Source organism: Scomber scombrus, chromosome 14 (genome assembly GCF_963691925.1).
Source record: "Scomber scombrus chromosome 14, fScoSco1.1, whole genome shotgun sequence".
In the NCBI taxonomy this organism is placed as follows: domain Eukaryota; kingdom Metazoa; phylum Chordata; class Actinopteri; order Scombriformes; family Scombridae; genus Scomber; species Scomber scombrus.
In genome coordinates, this window is record NC_084983.1 from 4,934,234 (window position 1) to 4,957,737 (window position 23,504).

Consider the following 23,504-nt stretch of genomic DNA (forward strand, 5'->3'; position numbering starts at 1 on the left):
AGACTTGTGATTAACCAGCAGAGGATCGGTCTCATGAAGAGAGGGGAAACAAAGAGGGCGCATGGTCGGAGCCTGTTTTGTTGTGAGATATACTGTGTGTGACAGCAGGAAACAGCTGACCAAAAGAGCCTAAAACATGAACATTTGTACGCTGTGTCTGATATCAGCATTTCTATGCCGGTAATCTTGTGACATTCATCCACACAAAAACTTGTATAACCAGCACATTTCAGGAAAAAAAAACAGGTATAAACTGCCTGGATGCTGCCTGAACCGTATCACTGTGACACAGATGACTTTCGGTAATGAATCATACCGAAAGCACACAAATAAAGTAGATGCAACTGTTGTTTATGCCTCCATGCTGGATGTAAAACATTTGCCCCGCATATCCTCTAAGTCTAGAGGGACCCAATGCAGACTTTAGAGTATTCCAGGTAACTTCAAATCAAGACAGAGGACACGAGTCACATGACCAAGAGAGCAACTTTGTTACATATCTACATTTCTATGCCGAGATACATGAAAGGCTGTTAAATAAATAGATGTTGTGTTTTCTTTCTGCAGGGATAATCGACTGAACTGAACCACTGGGTACACACAGCCTCCTTCTCCAGGCCTCTTTATACAGAGCCAGCAGCAACAGTCCTTCAAACGACCATGTATGTTAGCTATAAATATAGGTAAGTTAAATGGAAACGGAGCAATGCATTTACAGTGTTTTGAATGTTTATCCAAAGCAATATTACAGTCGGCCTCTCATTCATCTATTCACACACAAGCACACACTGATAATAGCAAGCTACCATGCAAGGCACTTATTAAGCAGGGGCAGTATGGGGTTCAGTGTCTTGCTCAAGGACACATCATCATCATCATCATCATGTGGACACGAGGATGGAACTGCCAGCCTCCTAAACATGTTCTTCGTCGGCTGTTTATAGGCAGAAGATGGCCCGACCCTTTCAGCCACAGTCTAGCCCTCTTCAAATCATTAGCTCAAATGTTCTCTGTAGCACACCAGCACGCTTTCAAAATGAGACAAAAAGAAAGCTCGGAGCATTTTCTGACCTATTTTCTGTTGTGCAGCAGCTCCAGCAGGCTGACACTGCTTCTAAACAAAAAATGCCTCCTTACTTGTAATGTCTGCCTTGCAGCTACAGTATGTTGATTTTCAATAGTGGGCCACCATCTATGGACTTCGAAATGCAATTCGCTGAGTAAAAAAAAGTGACAGGCCATTGGATTTGGAAACTCAGTGAACCAGCTTATCCATTCACAGGGGCTGAAGACAGTGTGCTAAATATAACTCTGAAAGCAGCGAATGTCTCCTTTAAAAATGATAACTCCAAATGGAGTCTTGTGAAAGACACTTAGATTTTTTCCCACCTTATACAACAGCAACAACCTAAAAAAAGCCATCTAATGTAACACTGTCATTAAATTACAAATGCCTTATTATATATATCACATAAAATAATAAACTGCTTAAATGCAGAAAAACAATACAATGTGCAAAATGATAGAAAAATAAACTGATATTATTGGACATGATACATATATGTGTACACAACATTTAGAATGAGATAGTGGGTTAAGATGGTCATTGGAAAAGCTCATTTCATAGGCCTCTGGTTCTTATGATTGTGTGTCATATTATGTGTTATATGTCCTGCAGGTAGAGACATGACTCAGGTCTGACCCTGGAGATGCCGAAGAGACGAGACATCGTCGCCATTGTGTTGATTGTGTTGCCTTGGACACTGCTCATCACTGTTTGGCACCAAAGCACTATCACTCCTCTGCTTGCAACAAGAAAGGGTAAAAAGTACTTAACAGCCTGTTTTGATGGTTTGAGCAAGCAAACATGTTTCCCTGTAATAATTATCACAGCAGTGTACAACAAAGGTGCCTGTGTGAGTTACAGCATGTATGTGGGTGAGTGAGTGTGTTCTGACCTCCGAGTAAAGGCCACATGTTGATAAAATGCCATGAAGCATGAATGCACAGAAGATTAGGTGTGCTTTCTAATAAGATAACAGTTAGCCATCAAACTGTCTCCACAATAAGTAGAGTCCATATTGCTTCATGAAGGACAACAAGCTAGCAAGATGGATCTGAATATACAGAAGCTTAATGTAGTAGATGAGGGTCCCATTTATATTTCAATGTGGGACTCCCAGAGGCTCATTGTGATCATTTCCCCTCCTGCCTAGATGACAGACGTGATGGTCGCTCCAGGAACACTTTCGCTTTCAAGGAGTCCTGCTCGCTGCAGAACCGGGACATTGTTGAGGTGGTGCGCACAGAGTATGTCTACAGCCGGCCTCCACCTTGGTCCGACATCCTGTCCACCATCCACGTCATCACTCCCACCTACAGCCGGCCAGTACAGAAGGCAGAGCTGACACGCCTGGCCAACACTTTGCTCCATGTGCCCAACCTGCACTGGATCCTGGTGGAGGACTCCCAGAGGAGGACTGCTCTAGTAAGCCATCTCCTCCAGGACACGGGACTCAACTACACCCACCTCAACGTGGAGACGCCTAGGAACTACAAGGTACGTGGGGACACAAGGGACCCCCGTATACCACGGGGCACCATACAGAGGAACCTGGCCCTACGGTGGCTGCGGGAGACCTTCAGCGTAAACAGCAGCCAGCCAGGGATTGTCTACTTTGCAGATGATGACAACACATACAGTCTGGAGCTGTTTGAGGAGGTGAGGAACTATATTTCTCAGCAAAAACTCATGATGTAGGGATTTCAGAATCCCCTTCTCCTAAACCTTTTACACTCTTCTTACTCATGTTGTGTGTTTTTAGCTAAATCTGCATTTTGGGATTGATGGAATTCAACTCTCATGAGTGGATGTCTGTCTTTGTTTCTACCAGATGCGATCCACTAAAAAGGTATCAGTGTGGCCTGTTGCCTTTGTCGGCGGCCTTCGATACGAGTCCCCTAAAGTAAACACCTTGGGTAAGGTGTTCGGCTGGAAAACTGTATTCGACCCACATCGGCCCTTTGCCATCGACATGGCTGGCTTTGCAGTGAACCTGCACCTCATTCTATCTAAACCTCAGGCTTATTTCAAGTTACGTGGGGTGAAAGGAGGTTATCAGGAGAGCAGTCTATTAAAAGAACTCGTTACCCTGAGCGACCTGGAACCTAAAGCTGCTAACTGCACTAAGGTGAGAAAAATGTTTGAAATGCTGTGCACCCCCCTGCGAATTGGTACTAAAACAAGCTGCATCTGTAAAATTCTGCATGTGTTTGAGATCCTTGGCTGTCACAACAATTTGCGCTTAAAGTCAGTAAACTGTCAGCTTACAGCCAACCCTTTATGCTTACAGCTCATTTAAAATAGTCTAGGTTCTGCCTCTGAACACTGCATTGAGGATATGATGTAGTTTATCATTACTGCACCGCACATCCAAAATGTATATGTATTAATGTTTCATCATTTTTTGACTCTATTTCTACTTTCCTGTCTTCTTACCCACAGGTATTAGTATGGCACACGCGGACGGAGAAGCCTGTGCTGGTAAATGAGGGCAAGAAAGGATTTACAGACTCTAATGTGGAGATATGACATACTTCATCTGACACAGGTAACAGCAGAGATTTTGAAATGCAAATGACTACTTTTTCCACAAAAGGATTATTATGTGGAAAAGTTGTTTCACTGTGGAAAAAAAAGATATGGACCTTACTTCAAATAGATGTCTGACCTTTACATAACACGACCGTCTCCTGCCGGTTTCATGAAAACTTTAACATTTTCATTTGGTTACTGCAAATATTCTTCACCATGCTGGCAGCGTGGCTCTAGAGATGGCAGTATTGGACTGGTTCACCAATTACGTCCAGACTGAACTATCTGGATGGATTAGGAAGAAGACTACTTACTTTGACTGACTTTAGTGATCCCCTCAGTTTGATCTGACTTTCCCCCCAGAGGGATCATTAAGTTAACATATCCAGTGAAATAACTCAACATCTACCAGATGGATTGGCGCATCATTTTGTAGACATTATGGCTCCCAGACAAGTATCCGAATGATTTTGGTGACTTTTCATCGAATGCCACCTTGAGGTTAATATTTGTAAGTGAATTTTCTCAATAACCATTGGATGGATTGTCATAGATTCATGTTCCACTCAGGATGAGTCAAACTTTGCCTGACCTTTCCTCTAGTGTCATCATCATGTCAACATTTCCTTTGAAACTCAGCAAATCTAGTCAAAAGACAATCCCATCGTTGTTATTGTGAGCACGCTGATTTTAGCATTTAGCTAGACACGCTGCTTTGTCTAAGAATAGGCGTAAAACCCACAAGTGTGGCTGTGGTCAGACTCTTTAGTCATGTGCATAAATGTTTCCTGTGGGGGAAAATATTTTTATGGTTTTTAACAAGTGTTGTTTCTCTCTGCTTGTCCTTATTGTACATTTGTTGTGGTTTCAGGGGATGCATTTCTCTGTGGGATTACACGGATTCAAGCCAACCTCGGAGCTCCACACAGCAATGGCCAGGGTCAAAAAAATTATCACAGCAATGTAGCTGTACTTCACCATAGCTCGGAAAAAGAGGCGCACCTGTCTAACCCCGGCAGCACAAAGCCATGTGCGTGTTCAACCACTGAGTATCAAAGCACAACTGCACAAAAACAAGCCAGCCTCTTCTGCTCGGAGCACTGGCTGAAGCGAGACACTGGAAGGAGTTGCCAAACGGAGCTTGCCCGCTAAGGTCTCCTCAGAGAGCAGAGACAAAGGATGTTAGGTGATTTAAACTGCAGGAAGAGATGGCACGGCAAGCAATAAAGAGCCCTTCTCAGCGCAGACAACACCAGCCAACCATCCAATCAGCATTAAATAGGGCCCTTTTGTTCTGAAGCGGGCTGGCTGTCGGGCACAGGGCTGCACAGAGGAATAAAAGGGGTCCTTGTCTTACGTGAGTCAGCACTGACTGACAGACTGCACTGAGGGGATCTGAGCCCTCCCCACTTGTACTGTACAACACTGAGCTATTTAGATAGCACCACGAACCCAGCACTAATTAGGAGTCGTATAACTCCTCAACACACACGCTCAGCTGTCACACTATACGCATGATGAGCACACAGAAACACATGCACTCAACAAAAAAAATGGAGCAATGATTTATTATAATGTAACAGTGATGTCCTCTCTTACAGTCATTTACTTCATGTTCTTGTTTATTCCTCATATGCTGTAACTCTACCGAGGTCCTACTTATTATTTAAGAGAACTTTCAGTATTCCCAGAGGCCTGTCCACTTCACAGGCTTCCTCGTGAGCTAATTAAGATCCCACTGAGTGAAATGAAGGTTTTCTCGGCAGAATTATTTATTGTTTAAGAGTATCTGGTACCATTCACTTGTTAGTGTTGAGCTATGCTTGTGGGAATAAATGAGATATGAAGCCATTACTCCAAAAACTGGATGTGCATCCTTTCAAATAGCTGTATTACACAGTCTAATTATTCCCACCACAGATGGCTGGCTTGCAAGTAATGATTTCATACCCCATTGAGTCGTATGGCTCTGCTGGCAAATGCTAATGTTCTCTCGGACTATATGAATGTAAAAAGTTTGGTCAGTTATCGTTGTAGGAAGCATCTAAACCTTGAACTTTCACTTTAAGATGAGCGTTTGATGATGCCAAACTGCTGCTTGTGTTTAATTTGAAAGCTGTTCACATCACTCTTGCCTCCACTTCTATTATCCCATAAATCTGTTGAGTTTGGTAACTTCTGCCCAACATATTCTGCAGATTATTCATACAAGCAATACAAATCTAACCATATAAAATATGACTGCCATCTCCAGACAGAACTTGTTACTCTAACTAGGAATCCACGGGTAAAAGGATGTACATGGTAATTCTGATCTACGTTTAAGGAGTCACTGTAACTAAAGGTACTGTATGTACATAGCTATAAAACTGCTCCCATACAATCATGCCTCTGTCTTTGATTGATAGTTGATGTAGCATGTAGCATGTAGCAAATATTGGGCTGTGTATGTTATTGACCATGATATAACAACACTGATATTATCTCCGGCTTTAAACACCTGATGCGGTGAGTACATTCTAACTTTGTAAACACATTTTACACAAAAAGACAATGCCCATGTAGGAGATGATGACAGTCACTGGATGTCCGCTGCCATGCCGAGATCAGGCGTGTCCTCGAAGTGGACCTTGTAGTCACCCTCCTGCTCCTCAAACACAATCACCTTATTTGTTTTTATGGAAAAAATGTGAGAGACAAAGAAGCTAAAAATCTGACTGGCAGACGTAAAATTAATCTTCAGTGTTATAATGCAAGGGTAAAAAAACATGTTAAAGGAATAGTTTGACATTCCATCAGCATCATTCGCTTACTTAATTAGAATTAGATGATAAACTGGTAACACTTCTCATACCTGTTAAATATGAAGCTACAGTCAGAAGCCAGTTCGTTAGTTTTTTTTTGGGGGGGGGGGCTTGTGAGGTGGACTGATATAACTAAGGATTAAACAAATGAGATATTACATGGTAATTAGTGACTATTGGTGTAAGTTGGTAGGCTGTTTTACCATCAGAGAGGGCCCAGGCTAGCTGTTTCCTAAAATGTCAAACTATTCCTTTAAAAAATGCTAGTGCACAGCTGTACCTGGTTAATTCCACTGTTCAGAAAGGGACCAGGGAGGTAGAGAGTCTGCTGGGGGCCAATGGACCAGAAACGGCCCAGATTCAGCCCATTGACAAACACAACACCTTTCCCCCAACCCTGTGGAACCAAGGACAATTAAATGGCTTCACACACAAACACATGCAGAAAAATGCACATAGCGTAGAAACCAAAGGTTTAATTTCACTCACTGGCAGCTTCACAAATGTGTCGCTTGGATACCCATATGCAAACAGCCTCCCCAAGAAAAAGCCTGGGAAGCTGGGAGCTTCAGGGAGAGCTTTCCAAGGTGCCTGATAAAGACTGAAAGAGGCATCCACTTAAAAAACACTACTACAGAAAAATGAAAGTGATATGTCGTGCTTTAGATTCAATGAAACGTACAAACCTATCAATAAAGCTGGGTTTCATATCCAAGCTGTATATTGTAAAATCTTGCAAGGGGATATTGTTTAATAAAATGTCTCCCACGAGGCCTGCAAGAACACAGATCAAAATTGGCTTGTACACAATCCACTGAGTGCTTGAGCGGTTTAATAGTGCGCATACCAATGAACTGCATATCGTCTGTCGATCACCTTTATGTTGTTTGTCGAGGTCTCTTCCCTTGTGAACTCGTCCACAGTTTTCCACCAATAAACTTAAGGTTCGCCGTCCCTGTAGGGTGATCACTTTTTATGCTTTTGGGATATTTGAGGCAACACCTCATCATAGCAATGTAAAAATGCAAATGATGTTTATTGGACATTTGCTTTCAGTGTCCAACTTGATGCCATACCTTACCATCAGGAACTGCCAGCTCCAGACTCTGGCGCTTGAAAAGGCCAATGTAGCTTCTGTCTACAAACACCTAGAGAAGGAAAGGACAGCTGACAGATAAATTATATCATAGTACATGACATATAAACCTATTTTTTTTTAGGTTTGCCAATTATTAAGTGCCATTTTTCGCATTTATTATGTGCTGTATTTCCTGAACTGTGTATTGTGGGCATACCAACAGCATGGACTAACCACTGACTGAAATTAAGTTTGACATTTTGGGAATTACACTTAATATATAGGAAGATTGATACCACTTTCATAGCAGGGGAAACAGCTAGACCGGCTCTGTCTGAAGTTTTGAAAAAAGGGCCTACAGCTGAAAACACTGCCAACGAATGGCGTGCGTCAAAACAGCCGCCCCTTCATTGTACAACCATCACACTATATCTGGTGCGTGTCGACCTACCACCCTATGACACACTTCATAACAAATCCTATTTCCAGTGTAACCTTCCTTGAACAAAACAACACATTTTTTAGAGAAAAAAATGTTGCAATGCAATGGTAGTCCAACTGCAGATGTTAGTTACTAGTTTCTTGCTTGCTTTTCACTGTAGTTTTTGATCTTTCAAAACATAAGCTCACTGATGAGATTTTTTTTTAAAGTTATTAATCAAAAATAGACAACTACAACAGACATCTCACCCATGGCTTTTTGTAGTCCCATGCTGTACTCATAGAATTGGAGTTACATCCATGTTACTTCATTGATGCTTTGCAGCTGACACTTGGTGCTGGGGGCAGAACTTGATGCACATTATATTACACACTGTGGTGCTGCAGCAGCAGTGTGTTTTCAGCTTACCAGCATCTCTAATACTCATTAATTAACACATTATATCTCATATATCATATCTGAAGTCACTGTCAAGAAGACTCCGGGGAGTCACTGCCCCCGGCCAAGAAATCGTCTCGCTTATTACACTCCATAAAACCACAACTTGTCATTTTTACACTTGGATTTTTTTGCTTGGAATAATAAAGATAGAACATATTAATAAATGAGCTTCAGACGTGCTTGTAGGCAGATTTTTAACCTTTAAACAGATCCAGGCTAGCTGTCAACCCCCTGCTTCCAATCTTAATTGCTAAGCTAAGATGTCTCTTAGCTAGAGGTTCATATTTAATAGACAGAGAAAAGAGTTGTATCAATCATCTCATCTATGTCTGAGCTTAACTAATGTTAAACTTTTGGTTTAGTTTCAGCAACCACAAAAAAGATAATGTATATGAAATCATTTGTACTTTACACAATCTGACAACCACATCTTAATGCATACGGTTAGAATGAGTGAGATCATGCCTTCATGTACTGTGATGACTCACAAGGGCACGATCTTGAACATTGTCTCCAGACTTTAATAAGCCTCCACTGGTGATGGTGGTCTCATACAGAGTGTACCCATAGGACTGGCCGTTCTTGTTGTTCACAGGTAGATTCTCCATGCTTACTGGTTTAGATGATTTAAATGGCTGTAGAGAAAATTGAAATAATTAAATTGACCTCCTTGACAGAGCAACAATCTGTACATCACATGTACGCAGATAGTCTTACATCTAGAAACATACTCCCTCAGTGAAGCTCAATGCATCCCATAATGACAGGTGTTGGTACATAATAGCTGGTTCATAAGCCTCCCTGTAATGCAGGACTGGCATGTCCAGGAAACTCTCACCTTCTGCGTGAAAGATCAGACCAATAGATAGAGTCTCAGCATATGCTCACACACACTTCATTGTTATCTGTATTTAATGCTTGACTTACTGTTGAATCGACAAAGTAGATCCCTAAGGAGATGGTACTTTAGAGTGTACTCCCCAGCTTCAGACAAGGGAGCATCATAATCTGCCAAACATCATAGATTAACCATCATGCACTGCCATCTGCTGGTTGTTTAGGGTAAAGTTCTGTTAGACTGCAAAAAACTACTCCAGCTCATGACAGTGCTTCATCATACATTACAATAAAATCATGGTAAATTTGCATTAAAGACACTATTAGTTTGCATTTTCCAGGGTTACATGACACAGAGGAACCAACCATAGCTGGGGACTAATGCTTTGTAGGAAGGATCAGCGAGTGCTCCGCTCATGAAACCAAAACTCGTGCCTCCGTGGAACATGTAGAGGTTGACCGACATGCCTCTCCTCAGCATTTCTCTCACAGTAGACACCATATCTGACAACAAATTAAATATGTTTACCATAAACCATTTGACTCCCTAAAAAACATAAAGGTCTGGAAGGTTAGAATCCCTGCAATTGAAAAAACGTACAAATAGGTCAAAATCTTTTAAACCCTCTGCTGACCTCGAATCAGGAGGTACAGAAGTAGGTTGGCCCAGGCTTTAATATTTACATATATATTTACATTGTTGGCATAAAGATGGTGTTTCTCATGCAAAGAAGCAAAGATGTAGGACAACAAGAGCTAAAACAAACAACGGTGTCAGATTGGAAGAATTTGTTTACAGAAATCCAAAGTGACTTGGGGTGAAATACTGGTAGTGGGTATGGTAAAAAGTCAGTAGTCTACTCTATGACAAAGGATGGAAAGTGACTTCATTCACTTTTTGTGCAGGATTGGGTTTTACCAACATCTGGAAATCTGCTATTTTGTGTCAAAAAATGGCTCAAAATGAAAAAATAAAAAATTTAAAAGAAAGAAATAAGAAAGAATAGTCTGTCAAAAACCTTCAAGAGAACTTTAAGGAATACTTGGGAATAAATGTGAAATGTTCAGCAACATAATGTTAAGAAATGAAAGGATGAAACATGCAAACTAACCATGATTTAACTGCTGTTTATTAAGGGTGTTTTTAAATAGCTGTGAACAGGGGGACCTCCGTCAAATAAGACATTTTATCACATATAGGTTGTAATGTAGCCCAGATTTTTTAAGGCATTTTCACCTTTATAATACCATATATAGAGTAGTAGAAGACAGTGAATGAGTGGAGAGAAAAGAGGATATTAAATGCAACAAAGGTCACTGGCTGGAAGCACTGATAGAAAGGTGTCAGTTTCATCTATAAAGCCAACACTAACAAGGGGAACCTTCCTTACCCTCTGGGGGGAGCACATGGTGGAGGTCACCCCACACATCATACCAGCCGGTCCAGTAGTCCATCACCATAGTGGGGCTGTTAGGCTGACAAACAGAAAAATAACCCAAACAATTAACTTACACTGCTAATTATCCAGCAGTATCATCAGCCAGCTGTACAGAGGAGATACAAACCTGGAGAGAATTGAGATCCTGGATGTCTCTCTGATTCAACTTCTGCAGCTTCACTGATCTGATGGCTGCAAGACAAGAGATCACAAGCTCATCTCTGCGGCTCGTGTGCGTCTGTGCGTATACGTGTGTGTATTAATAATAAATACCGCACCTCCATCCACACCCCCGGACTTTAATGTGTTGTGGTTGTCTGATGTGAACAAGAGCTCGCTGATCCCTCTGGATTGTAAAGCCTTCAAAAATAAAACATCACAAGGAAAGACATGAGCATCATCAGACTGATCAGTTTTGTACATATTTATTTGTCCGCACACATGCATGTAGGGTTGTTTTACTAGCACATTACCTCTTTAATGAAAAGCATGTAACTTTCATCTTTAGCGAAGGATCCATACTCGTTATCGACCTGCACCGCAATGATGGGTCCTCCTTTCTTAAACTAAAAAAAACACAAGCAAACATTTTATTAAGTGAAATGAGCCGCAGGTACAAACAGATTTGTTTTCATGCTGAGTGACAAAAAATCTACCTGCAGCGGAACCACTTTTGGTATAAATTTGTCAAAAAAAGCGTTGACAGCCAGAGTGAAGCCCGGGTAAGTCGTCCTCAGTCTCATGCCGCCATCTCGGAGGAGCCAGCTGCAGAGAGACAGAAAACAAGGTGCTTAGTTACGACTAAAGCCAAACGAGCTGCGAGAACAACGGCTGCACAGTACGTCTAACACACTGGGCGAGTCTTACCCTCACTGCAAGATGTGACTTTTTCACCCCGGTTGCACTCAACAAAAAAAATGGCACTTTGTGGTTCAGATCAAGCGGCTTCTGTCCTGCCGGCTTAAATTCACTTAAACCTTAATTTCATTTATGCGGGGACATAAACTCATCTGAGCTCGGTGAACAAAGTAGTGTACGAGCTTTGAGTTTAAATTGACATCCTGCTTTCATAGATGTATGTAATCTGTCCAAGAAAATATGGATTTCTATATGCAGTAATGAAGAAAAAAAAAAAGTTAAGACTTACCTTGGTAGTCCTCCTAGATCCAGCTCAGATGAAATATAAGGCCCTGGACGTAAAATCACCCACAATCCTAGTTCAGCAGCAAGATTGATATAGGCTCTAAAACCAAGACAGAGAAAGCAATCAATAAGCAGTCTCTATCTGCACAAACACAAAGTTTAGACAGTGACTGAGACCTCACATCTCATTGTTTGAGAAGTGTGAAATGTGCTTGGCAACAACAGCGACAGGCTGAGGCCTCACATCCCTCTTCATTTATCACCGCTGTGTTGTTAATTGCATGATAAGTTGCTGTTGTTGTGGAGATGCCGCTGTTGTCAGGTGGGTCGCTCTGCATCTAAGCCTCTCCCCTGAGCAAAGGGGCTTAGATGATGAGAGGGAAAGGAGAGTATTCCCAATGCACGTTAGAGCAGGTTGGAACAGCTAGAGAGGTGATTGCATTCTTATTATGGATATTTATAAGTGGTATTATCCTGAGTTTGGATTAATGTTGAGAGAGCACTCATACAAGCAAAAATCTGTGTATGTATGTATGTATGTATGTGTGAGTGTTTGGTATTCAGGAAGACTCAGATTCACACTACTCACACTAAATCCAGCTGTGTGTGGAAATTGAACACCCCTCTCTCTGGCTGGTGCAGATTCCACGGCACATACCTGCAAGGGTGCAGGACGTTCTCTGTTAACATTCAACTTGGGCACCAGGCTCGAGATACAAAAACACATCCATAGTAGTTTTCCTACGTAGTCAGGGTGTTGATGCCACAGGCCTTCATTTTCATCAGGCGGTCCCTCCAGTAGGCTCTGGGCACACGGAAGTAGTGGATGGATCCCCCGATGATTCGGAAGGGCTCTCCCTCAAGGGTGAACTGGGACGAGTTGGCGCTCAGGCCCACTTTCCTGCTCATCCTCCGTCCCCCTGCTGGCATGCTGGGAGAGGAGTTGTACTTTATTCATGTCACACTCACATAATGGGGCACCATAGGCTATTGTGCTTGAATTGACCACATGACATGCTTGATAGGAATTTGCAGACATCTTGCGTTGGCAAAGACGAACACAAAGGAGCATGAATATATCAGAATTTAGAGGCAAGACAGACTTCAACTGAGGGGATCAGCCCTTTGTATTAACTTGAAAAATATCAGCTTTACTTTATTCATGTTTTTCTTCCATCCATTATGCTGTAGTTAAAGTCACTCTGTTCATTTCGTTGATAAAGTTTGAAATATAGTGATATTGTTACACTTCATAGGAGCTCTAATATTCTATAGCACCATTATAATATTCCTATGTGTCTGTGACATCCTAATGCCTTTAGGTTTTATCATCACATTTTGTAGAATAGTCACACTTTTCTCTAACTGTATAACTACATCCCTGCAAAAACTAACAGGAGTGTTGCTATAACAACATAACATTGTAATTCACTGTAATAAGGTATGTCAGTGGGCACAAACTGCCTCAAAGAAGCTCTAATGGAAAAATATTCAACAACAAGTTGGTAAGAACTTGACTTACCCGAGATATCTGTACATGATGAAGCCAGCAATGCACAGGCAGATAAGTGCATATTTCCTTTTGTGCACATTTCTTATCCTCAAGATAACCATCGATAGGATATGAAGATCCCACCAGTACTATAGGCAGCAGTCTGTTGAGTTGACAGCAGCATCTGAGCACAGATGAACGCATGATGCCGGCCTGAATAACGCACCGCCTCGTGGGAGTGCCCCTGTGCAGAGCCGTGGTAACCCAACACACCTCATTAACACGGCTGGCCTGTGGGTAGCTGTTGTATTATAAAAATTGTAAAGGTGACGATGACCTTTATCCAAAATAACTACATCTAATATTTTCCTGATAGTGATGGGTTATTGATCCATTACAAAACAAAGTTTAAACACTTGAATGTTTTAAACATAAAACTCGCTCATCTGAGAGTTGATGGTATCTAATCTTCAAGAAAATGTATGGAAGACCATTTCCGCCAATGTGATGAATAGAAAAAGCAAGTCGATCATTATAATGAGAAACTTTCTCAAAAATAATGACTTAGTTGGACCTAACTGTCAAAATAATGACAAACTATCTCAAAATAATGACTGATCTTATGACGTATCTCATTATTTTGAGAAAGTTTCTCATTCTATTGACTTGCAGGATCTTTTTTTTTCATCACACTGGCGGATATGGGCTTCAATAAAAATATAAACATATTTATATCAACATCCCCCAAAACTGCATTTTTGTCTAAATATGGCATTGTTTATTATGAACTCGCCTATCATATTACAAAAAAGAAAGAAATGTGTTCTTAGGCTACTATTCATGCTTGTGTTCAGAAATGTCAACAAAGTTTACATTTATGTTGGCCTATCCAATTGTGTATGAAACAAAATATATAACCTATAGTCTAAATATCTTATATTCTCTATTGAATGCATATGGTATATTTTACACATATAAAATGAACAAATGTTTCCTGTGATTGTTTTTATGCTGTTAAACACAGAGCTTCACCCTGTTTTGAGCCTCCAGTGAGACGGACTACATTTCCCATGTTCCTCAGGAGTTGGAGCTTGCGCAATATGTTTTCCACGGCCCTGGCTGCTGCTGCTGCTGTAGTGTCTGTTTGGTGTTGTTGTTGTTGTCACATAAAGGGGGAAAAGAAAGAATAAACGAAGTGAATATAACCCTGAGCCTGTCGCATGAGGTAAGGAGGATACTGTGCTTAACTGCGTGTTGTGTCTCTGACTTGACTATCGCACTGAGGTGTTGTCCTGAAGAAAAACACAACAGTTAGAAATGAGTTGTTGAGCGTTAACTGTGTTAGCTAGCAACACAGACAGACGAGCTAGCAGAGCACTGACCAAACTGAACAAACCAAACTGAAAGTCAAACATTGACTTTGAGACCAGAGCCATCATGGTGAGCAGACTACAAAGAAGAACAAAGACGGTGTTCTCACATGTCAAACTGTTCAGACTTCTGTGCAGGCCAGAGAGAGAGCCTCGCTATGTGAGCTAACCCACTGAGTCAGCTTGCTAACGATAACTCACACTAACACTAGTTTCACCCGAACAATGAACGCTTCACTTTCATAATGTTGTACAACTTATATGTTATGTTGAACTAGCTGAGACAAAGGCTGTGTAAGCATGAGGGCGGTGGCAGTGTTGTTATATAACCTTATAAAATCATGTTTTTTTAATAATAAAAATGACAAAAGTATACTTTAATAAACATGCTATATGCTATGCTTTGCTCATTTCCGGTTAGAAATCATTTTTACAGTATTTATGAAGCTGGTCGAGTTTGTACTTTATGTTCATGTTCTGTACATCCAGCTTCTTTTTTTTTTTTTTTTTTTTTTTTTGAATCCCAGGAGAGCATACAGCATGGTGCTCAGGACAGAGGAAATACTTACTATAAAAACAGCCAAGCAACATTTTAGAAAGTAGTGAGAAAACTCACATAAGCATGAACTTTTTCGTGTATGTGGTGGGCTGGTTTGTTTTTTGTTTTTTTAGAAAGAAAGAAATGTATACCAAATATCAATGTGCACAAAATGGCTACCACATAAATCAAGTGTGACAGCTGTTTGTCATGAGTTGCCAAAAGTGTCATGTCAAGTGTCTGTCATGTGTCATTGTTCATTGTTGTAGTAAATGATAGCAAGGTGATACTTTAAAATGTTATACTTATACTATACATTAGTATCACTTTCTCATTTAAATTGTCTTTTTTGGACTTTTGGACCTTACTGTACATGAACAGCTTTACTGTTACAGCCATACTGTAAACTCACTAGCTGATTGCACTAGGTCATGTGAAGTAGAAAATACATTACAAGCAAATTCTCTTAGCCTCTAATCGTATCTCTGACCATCTCAAAGTGAGTCGTCTGCTGTTTAGATCTGAGTTAGATTATAGTGAATAGCTGGAGGAGTGCCACCATCTTGCTCCCGTCCTCACTTTTGCTCATTGGGTGTTATTGGATCGTTGCAGGTTACTGGGTGAGCCTCTTCCTGCCATGAGAGCTGACCACCAGGTCACCAGCCCCCCCTCCTTCTGCAGTTGATGGATCTGCAGCTGGTCCAGAGATGACAGACAGCGTCAGGGCCTTCCTCCGCAATGTTGCGACGGTCAGCAGACACACACCCACACACATACACATACACATACACACACAAGCTATGACATGAGGCACGAGGGTGTAGTTAACGGACAGTGGAACAGATCCATGTGTTTCAAGTTATGGACCCATTCAGCTTTATTTTGAAATGTCAGACAGACATCTGTAGGAGTTGTTAGTTAGATAAATCGGATTAGTGAATTAAAGATTGTAATTATAACTAACTATTTTATTGACATGTTTCCCACTTACAAATGTAAATATAGAAAGGCATTAAAAGCTGATATATTATGTTCCAAAGAATTGAATCCTTACACAGACATGCTAACAGGTGGCACATACTCAGAACAAAGGAGAGTGACAACAATAAAAATACTATAGTGTAATAATAATACTTGCACAATATAAATCACTTGAATACAACATCCCAGCAGTAAATACCGCCTTTGTGAAGCCTGTAATGTTAAATTATTTTTATAGTGTTAGTAGAAATTCTCCTCAACAATAGAACATGCAGAGTGTTGGAGCACCTTTTCCAGGACAAATGTTGATGACCGAGCTGCATTTTCTTTTTATCAGCTTGATCTCTGTGAACCATCAGCTTGTTCTGGCTGAACACCAAAAGAGTCAAAGATAATGTTTGTCTGGAATAACTCCAGATATGTCTTTAGTAAAGACTTTAGAGAGCCTTTTATTAAACAGTGTACAATAGCCATGGATCAATATTAGGCCAACAGTCACTTCCATTATCATTATCCACCCTCAATCATCCACCTCCGATATCCACTTCTTGGCATAGATGTTTTTAATGTTATTATATTTTAGTAGGTTGGACAGAGGAAAGATGACTGGTTGTCATGGTATTAATTAAACATACAGAGTAACATTGGCTATACACTGAATTATTTACAGAACCACCGAGTCTTAAAATATTGTTAACAGGATCTGCTTTCAAATACATGCGTCTGCCTCGGTCATGTGTACAACAACCGCTCACTGTGACATTTCAAGCCTTCACGACAGAGGTCACCTTAACAAGTTACGTGTATTCTCTCTCTCTATCTCTCTTTCTCTTTTCTCTAGGGGATCAAGGACTCCATATTGGGGATTGGAACAATCTCCAAGCTGGATGCCCGCATCCAGCAGAAAAGGGAGGAGCAGCGGAGGAGACGGGCCAGCGGGGCCCTGGCACAGAGACGGGCACAGAGTGAGGAGCGCAAACCAGACAAGTAGGCCAGGAAAATAAAGTGACTGTATTTTAGTCGCAGTGCTAATGTTGTCTGACTCAGGCTAATTAACAGTTACATTATGTTTTATGCCTCTGTCTGCATACATCATTACTGTTTAGAGGATTGATTAGATACTCATCTAAAAGGCTGGAAATGCATCTTAATACTACTTAATACTGCTTTGCTCCTTATCTCTACTTGAGGCTGTGTGCATTCTCATTTGAAAGGACCTGCTATCTATTATCTGCATGTTTGTCTGCCTCTGGTTACATTAGAAAAGTCAAATTAATATTAAACTGAAAGCAAACTATCCTGTTTATTACCAACAATAATGGTCATGGTTGTTATTACTTTATCTTTCAGTGACCCTAAAGTAGCCAGCAGGATCTTTCAGTGCTGTGCCTGGAATGGAGGAGTGTTCTGGGTAAGATGTTTGTCCTGCAGTCACAGTCAAACCTCTTCACTCATACACACTGAAGACTTAACAGCTGCAGGTTATGTGTTTCCATGGTGATACTGCCCCTGAGTTTTAATGTGTTGTTCTTTTAGCTTCTGTATAATATTAAGAGTTAATCCATCATGTAAATGGAAAGTAGCACTTAGATAAAAAAAACCCATCTACTTCTCCCAATAAGTTTTATTTTTTAATTATATAAATGCAAAGTCTCACATGTTCAAGCTTTGCAATGCACCATCTCACTCAGCTTGTTTTAAAGTACATATTTTAAATATATATGAAGTAAAACTAAATCATTTTGTTTTCTTTGCAGCTCAGTCTGTTTCTCTTCTACCGGGTGTTTATCCCACTGCTGCAGGCTCTCACAGCAAAAATCATTGGTATGTATGACTGTTGGTGAACCAGTAGCAGGTTCTCTGGCGTGTGGTAAGAACTTGTCAGTCAACATGCTGTTTTTGCTGCAGGTGACCCCTCCCTCCATGGCAGCGTTTGGTCCTGGTTAGAGTTCATCCTGACCTCCGTCTTCAGTGCTCTTTGGGTTCTCCCTCTGTTCGTCCTCAGCAAGATAGTCAACGCCATCTGGTTCCAGGTCAGGGTCTGCTGTTGCTGCACTCTAATGACATGAGGCCTTTTTCAAAAATGAAATAAGATGGGACATTAATGTGTAGATCCCATTGCACAGTCAACAGTCGTAAGTGACTTTTGTGACACTCTGTCCCAGGCTGCATAATGTCATCACAGTGGGCTATGATATCTGAATATCTGAGAGCTCTGCCTCTCTTCTGGGGAGATGTTCTCTCAGGAGGGAGGGCTAAAAGCATAGCCTACATACAGACAAAGCAACAACGTAGAGGTGGTAGGCCTATATACAGCTAAGATACAAGTTAATTCAAGTTCCAAGGTAAGCTCATTCCCTGGTCAGATGAATGTTTCATATGCAATAAATCAGTCATAAAAACAACTTGTGAGAACCATAAACAGCTTCAAAAGGGGAGCAAGACGCTGTTAGTCCATCACTGCCTCTAATATCAAATATCACAAAGACAAATGAAAAAATGAAACTCAACACTTAGTGAGATATTTCGGCCTGTTTCCACATGATGAATTGATTATTACGGTACATGGAACAATCCCTGTGGGAGTGTTTTTCCTACAACAGTTCTATTCAGAAATGTAGTTTTGTTTTTTGTGGCTGAGATAAAGGAGAAAGCTGCTCCACACAGGTTTGTGTGTGCCAGGAAGGGCAGAAAAGGACTTCCGATTGACTACCAAGCTTTCATATACAGGACAGGATTTAATGTATTTCTTACACCGTTCATTGCATCACTACAGATGCTGATTATTAATTTTTTCAACACCTCCAAAAATTCAAACTTTTGTTGCTACTGATGAACTCAGATCTCTTTTAGGGCAGCTAAGTTCCCCCATAAATTCAAACAGCAGTATGGAACAATGAGACCTGGATGTTTTTTCTCTTTGAAGCACCTGCAGACACAGTGTGTGAGTGTGTGAGTTAGACTGACACTTAGACTTGCTGATGGAAATCTATTTGAGACTTTTCTTAGTGGATTTATGTGAGAGGGTCAAGACCAAACCCTGACTGCTACAGGAGTTTTGGGACTGATACTGATATTTGGGAACAAAAAAATTCAGATAAATCCTGTATATCAGCTGATAATCTTATGTACAGAATATATACATAAACAGATGTTTTGGGTTTGTTTTTTTTGCCATGACCCCTTGCAATGACCTGTGGTTATCAAATAATTGTGACGAAGATATGTAACAGAGGCAGAGGATATTTTACGGTTTAACAAACTACAGTTTAACAACAAACTTTACTGTATAAAATGACATCAATGCACTGAAACAGTAAACTTCACTGTGAATTTAAGAATGATAACTATAAATAAAAAAACAGAACAAAAAAACGCATTTATGTATGTAAACATAAACTTGAATTAATAAAAAGGACCAACCATACATAAATTGCTGCCTATAGGACTAAAATAAAAACAAAATATCTGCACATATTGGACAACATATACGCCAATACTGTTAGGTCCAATGTATCTGTGATTGGCCAATATCAGCCAATAATATTGTCTGACTGATATATCAGTCTGGCTCTAGTCAGGACAAAATAGTACAACAGACAGAGTACATACAGAAATATTGTTATTATGAAACCACTGTCTGTACACAGCCCTGGTTATAATTCCAACTCATACAAACACAAGAAGTGACAGCTTTACTTCTATTGCTCTGCAGAAGACCCTTGTGTTGCAAACCTTCTTGTTTGTAGTGTTTATTTCATATTAGTTGTTGCAGTTTGTTTAGAGAAATACAGATAAAGAAATCAGTGTGATGTTACTCTCTCTCTGTTGCAGGATATAGCTGACCTCGCATTTGAAGTGTCTGGCTGTAAAGCACAGCCGTTCCCCAGCGTCAGTAAGATCATCGCAGACATGCTCTTTAATCTCCTCCTGCAGGCACTCTTTCTCATTCAGGTACATTGTTTGCACATCGATGTCTGGATGTTCTTCTTTACCAATTCAGATTTACCAAATGTTTTAATTTCTGAACAAGTCGCTAAGTTCTGTTGTTCATAAAACATGGTCAAAGATGCCTAATTGCACCAAGGGTTAAGTCATTCAGAACAGCATCCATCAGTAGCATCATCTCCAGCATGGTAGGCAAGAAGGAGAAACTGTTTCTTAGACTCCTGAGCTAATTCAGAGAATGCTGAAGTATATAAAAGATTGGTGTCACATTAAGTGAGGTTATTCATCTCTCCTTTTTCCCAGAAATTGTTTGAGAAACTGGAAAAGATGTCTCCTCTTACTTATTTTCAGGAGTTTTCTCATCAGTCTTCATTTCTAATTGGTCTCTCAGAGCACTTTTTGGTAAATCTAATTGTCTGGTGTGTTTTCATTATCCTCTAGGGTATGATCGTTAGCCTATTCCCCATTGATGCCATTGGACAGATGGTCAGCCTCCTCCACATGTCTCTGCTCTACTCCCTCTACTGCTTTGAATACCGCTGGTTCAACCACGGTGAGATACTCCTTCACTCTCCAAACTCAAAATAAATCATGTGGATAGAAGGTAGAATTCAAACCAGACACTGCATGTTAATGTTTGTTTTAGGCATCGAGATGCACCAGCGGCTGTCCAACATTGAGAGGAACTGGCCCTATTACTTTGGCTTTGGTTTGCCCATGGCTCTACTGACCGCCCTGCCCTCCTCATACATCATCAGGTGAGACTAATTAAAGAGGAAAATAACTGTCATGTTAATTCATTATAAAAAATAATCATTATTTGTACTGCAATCCTACTTTGACCTTTTTTCGGTTGGAGTGTGCTTCTGTATGTAAGATGTTTTTTAAATAAATTAAGTGTTATAACATACGTCATAGAGATGTGTCTAATAAGTTTTGTGAGGTCTCAGTTACAAAGGACCAAACACATTTGTACACTTTATGTCTGCCATCAGTGAGAAAGTCCTATTAGATAAAAGGTGAATGGGATATTCTTGACCTTTGGGAACAGTATATGAACAAAATAAATGAAGCTCAAAGGTTAACGTTAAGCGAACTTTGAGATTATGAGCTCAAATCTAAAAAAATAAGTTAAAAAATACCTCTCCAGGTACTGGACAGCAGACTTGTCTCTAGTCAAAAGGTTCTTCAGGAACAGTTTTGAAACATACATGTAAAATGTAGAATATGCCTTTGCTATGTGTCATATTGTTCCTCTTTTTCGTTCTATCTAGTGGCTGCTTGTTCTCCATCCTCTTCCCTCTATTCATCATCAGCGCTAATGAAGCTAAGACGCCAACGAAGCTGTAGTAAGTGGAACATACAACTCTTTCTTTTTTGTTTGTTTTAATGGTTCGGTTCACTCTGAGTCACTGTTCATGTTTTTCACTCTCTCAGCCACTTCCAGCTGCGTCTCTTCTCTCTGGTCGTGCTGATTAGCAACAAGCTTTTCCACAAGACGGTCCACCTGCAGTCCTCCCTGACGTCGTCCACCTCCTCAGAGAGGCTGTCGTCCCCCCACACCTCCCCCTCCCGACAGAGATTCATCCCCACCCAGTGATGGAGCCACTGGAAGGAGATCGATGCGAGGCTTCACTCAACGTGACATAGTGATTCTTCCAGGATTTCCCTTATGGGATGATACACGGTTTAGGACATTTTTATCTCATCTCCGGCCCTTTTCGATTATTCATTTGCTGCACCCACCACACACATTTTCAGTGTGACACAACAATCGACTGCCCTGTGCCTCACACTCAAAAACACATTATATACTCAGCTCTCGACTTTTTGTCTTTCGTGACTTTTCTTCTTTTTTTTTTGTATAATGTGCCATTTGAGTGACTCCTTTAATAAATGACAGCACAAGAAATCATTTAGTTTCAATATGTTTAAACAAACTTGTGACTAAACGAAGGAATTTTTTTTAAACTTTTGAAGGGGCTTGTTCACATTGAGAATTGTTTTACTTACAGTACGTGTTTTCTCAATGTTACGAGTCACATTCCTTCCACACAGATTGAATGCTTTCCTGCACATGAATATGTTTCTCTGTCAAATGATGTCAGATCCAGGAATGACCGTGTACAGTTAAAAAAAAAAAGAAAAAGGGAGGAATTTTTATTCTGTAAGAGCTTTGTTTTTGTAGAATTTACACATCAGTCCAGGAGCTGCTATAAAAAAAGGATTGGTGACCTTTTAGTAATGGAAACCAAATAACAGTGTCACTCTTGTCATGTGCTTATGAACGTTTTGCTTGGTGTCTCATCCCAAATGATAAAATCTCACTCCACTGTCCGGTGGACATGTTGCAAATCACAAGGTGACACCAGCAACCGAAAAAAACTGTCTCAGTGTTTTCAGTCTGTGTGAATTTTAGTAGGTGATAGGTGAGATGACACTGCCAAACTGCTGCATCTATGTTTTATTTCACTTCAACCACTACAATGCTAAGCCCTGCAATATAGAGAGGAGTCCTACAAGTTAAACTCTTTATATCTTGACAAATATGTGATCAGCCTCAATCTGCTTGCTCTAGTTTCCCCCCCTCCAGGAGAGCTGAAGCAGATTAAACTGGTCCCTACCAGTAGTCAGCTGTTTGCTTTTTGTGCTGTATATAACATTAATACATCCTGTATGTCCTTCCACCATGCAATGACCCCCACCATCACCCTCTCTCTTACTCATCAGAGCTCATGGCCCATGGGGAGGGGCCACAATTTTGAAACGGTGTGTAATTATTGTAAGAGGAGCAAAGTGTTTGTGCAGACTGATATTTGTGAGTGAGGTTTTGTAAAAGTAATACGTCTAATTTCAATAAAATTGGTCAGTATTCAATATTTGATTACTGTGTTCAGGCTTTTGGTGCCGCGGTGAGGAGTAGACGGGGTGTTTCTGATTCAGAAGTGAAAAGACGACACATAAATTATGGTCTCATTGAAAAAGTGATTAAAATACAAAAACAAGAATTCATATTTTGACTGGAGAGGTGGTTAGATTTGATTTGTTACATTTATCACTGATTTAAAATAAATGTATGCCATTCAGTTTAAACTAAGCGATATTGTGGGTGTGCAAGCCACAATATTAAGTACACAAAATCTTTCTCAGCGAGAAATTGATTTACATGTTGACATGGTGAATTTTATGATGTTCACCTGATGAAACTTGCACTGCCTGGCTACTTGAAAAACAGTCTGATTTGATTCCAAGAAGAAATAGACAACACAATTCTTACTTTTGTAAATTAACAACCACAATGCATTATTTTCCTCCACTCAAAATGTACTTTCAGAAACATACAGTATGATGTGTAGCCTCTTACATTTGCCAACAGGTGACAGATTAACTAAGGAA

General features: G+C 40.4%; 3 protein-coding genes across 3 annotated transcripts; 2 read left to right on the plus strand and 1 right to left on the minus strand.

The window, feature by feature from the left end:
- Window positions 1–1,709: 1,709 nt before the first annotated feature.
- On the plus strand, window positions 1,710–3,592 carry b3gat1b (beta-1,3-glucuronyltransferase 1 (glucuronosyltransferase P) b). The gene is made up of 4 exons (XM_062433268.1): window positions 1,710–1,821; window positions 2,217–2,722; window positions 2,895–3,191; window positions 3,506–3,592. The coding sequence occupies exons 1-4, from the start codon at window positions 1,710–1,712 to the stop codon at window positions 3,590–3,592; spliced, it is 1,002 nt and encodes a 333-aa protein (XP_062289252.1).
- Window positions 3,593–6,173: 2,581 nt separating this feature from the next.
- Window positions 6,174–12,688, minus strand: LOC133994146 (beta-galactosidase-1-like protein 2). The gene is made up of 18 exons (XM_062433362.1): window positions 12,525–12,688; window positions 12,369–12,437; window positions 11,784–11,879; window positions 11,293–11,401; window positions 11,110–11,202; window positions 10,915–10,996; window positions 10,764–10,828; window positions 10,589–10,673; window positions 9,564–9,701; window positions 9,288–9,368; window positions 9,092–9,198; window positions 8,849–8,995; window positions 7,476–7,547; window positions 7,276–7,354; window positions 7,086–7,173; window positions 6,889–7,000; window positions 6,680–6,796; window positions 6,174–6,260 (listed from the first exon to the last, which is right to left on the minus strand). The coding sequence occupies exons 1-18, from the start codon at window positions 12,686–12,688 to the stop codon at window positions 6,174–6,176; spliced, it is 1,791 nt and encodes a 596-aa protein (XP_062289346.1).
- A 1,691-nt stretch (window positions 12,689–14,379) lies between these two features.
- Window positions 14,380–22,985, plus strand: ei24 (EI24 autophagy associated transmembrane protein). Its single transcript, XM_062433436.1, has 11 exons — window positions 14,380–14,496; window positions 15,792–15,928; window positions 17,002–17,147; window positions 17,511–17,571; window positions 17,918–17,984; window positions 18,069–18,193; window positions 19,995–20,114; window positions 20,550–20,661; window positions 20,755–20,866; window positions 21,383–21,457; window positions 21,546–22,985. Exons 2-11 carry the CDS (start codon window positions 15,887–15,889, stop codon window positions 21,706–21,708), a joined length of 1,023 nt encoding a protein of 340 aa, XP_062289420.1. The 5' UTR covers window positions 14,380–14,496; window positions 15,792–15,886; the 3' UTR covers window positions 21,709–22,985.
- Window positions 22,986–23,504: the final 519 nt, after the last annotated feature.

Excerpts from the sequence above, each read along its gene's own strand:
- b3gat1b (XM_062433268.1), top strand. The coding sequence starts at position 1,710 with ATGCCGAAGAGACGAGACATCGTCGCCATTGTGTTGATTGTGTTGCCT. Across the intron at positions 1,822-2,216 it reads TCTGCTTGCAACAAGAAAGG|ATGACAGACGTGATGGTCGC; the intron begins GTAAAAAGTACT and ends CCTCCTGCCTAG. Across the intron at positions 2,723-2,894 it reads GTCTGGAGCTGTTTGAGGAG|ATGCGATCCACTAAAAAGGT; the intron begins GTGAGGAACTAT and ends TGTTTCTACCAG.
- LOC133994146 (XM_062433362.1), bottom strand. The coding sequence starts at position 12,688 with ATGAGCAGGAAAGTGGGCCTGAGCGCCAACTCGTCCCAGTTCACCCTT. Across the intron at positions 7,355-7,475 it reads TGGCAGTTCCTGATGGTAAG|GGACGGCGAACCTTAAGTTT; the intron begins GTATGGCATCAA and ends ATCACCCTACAG. Across the intron at positions 6,261-6,679 it reads TGAACAGTGGAATTAACCAG|GTGATTGTGTTTGAGGAGCA; the intron begins GTACAGCTGTGC and ends AAAACAAATAAG.
- ei24 (XM_062433436.1), top strand. The coding sequence starts at position 15,887 with ATGACAGACAGCGTCAGGGCCTTCCTCCGCAATGTTGCGACG. Across the intron at positions 15,929-17,001 it reads TCCTCCGCAATGTTGCGACG|GGGATCAAGGACTCCATATT; the intron begins GTCAGCAGACAC and ends TCTTTTCTCTAG. Across the intron at positions 20,662-20,754 it reads ATACCGCTGGTTCAACCACG|GCATCGAGATGCACCAGCGG; the intron begins GTGAGATACTCC and ends TGTTTGTTTTAG.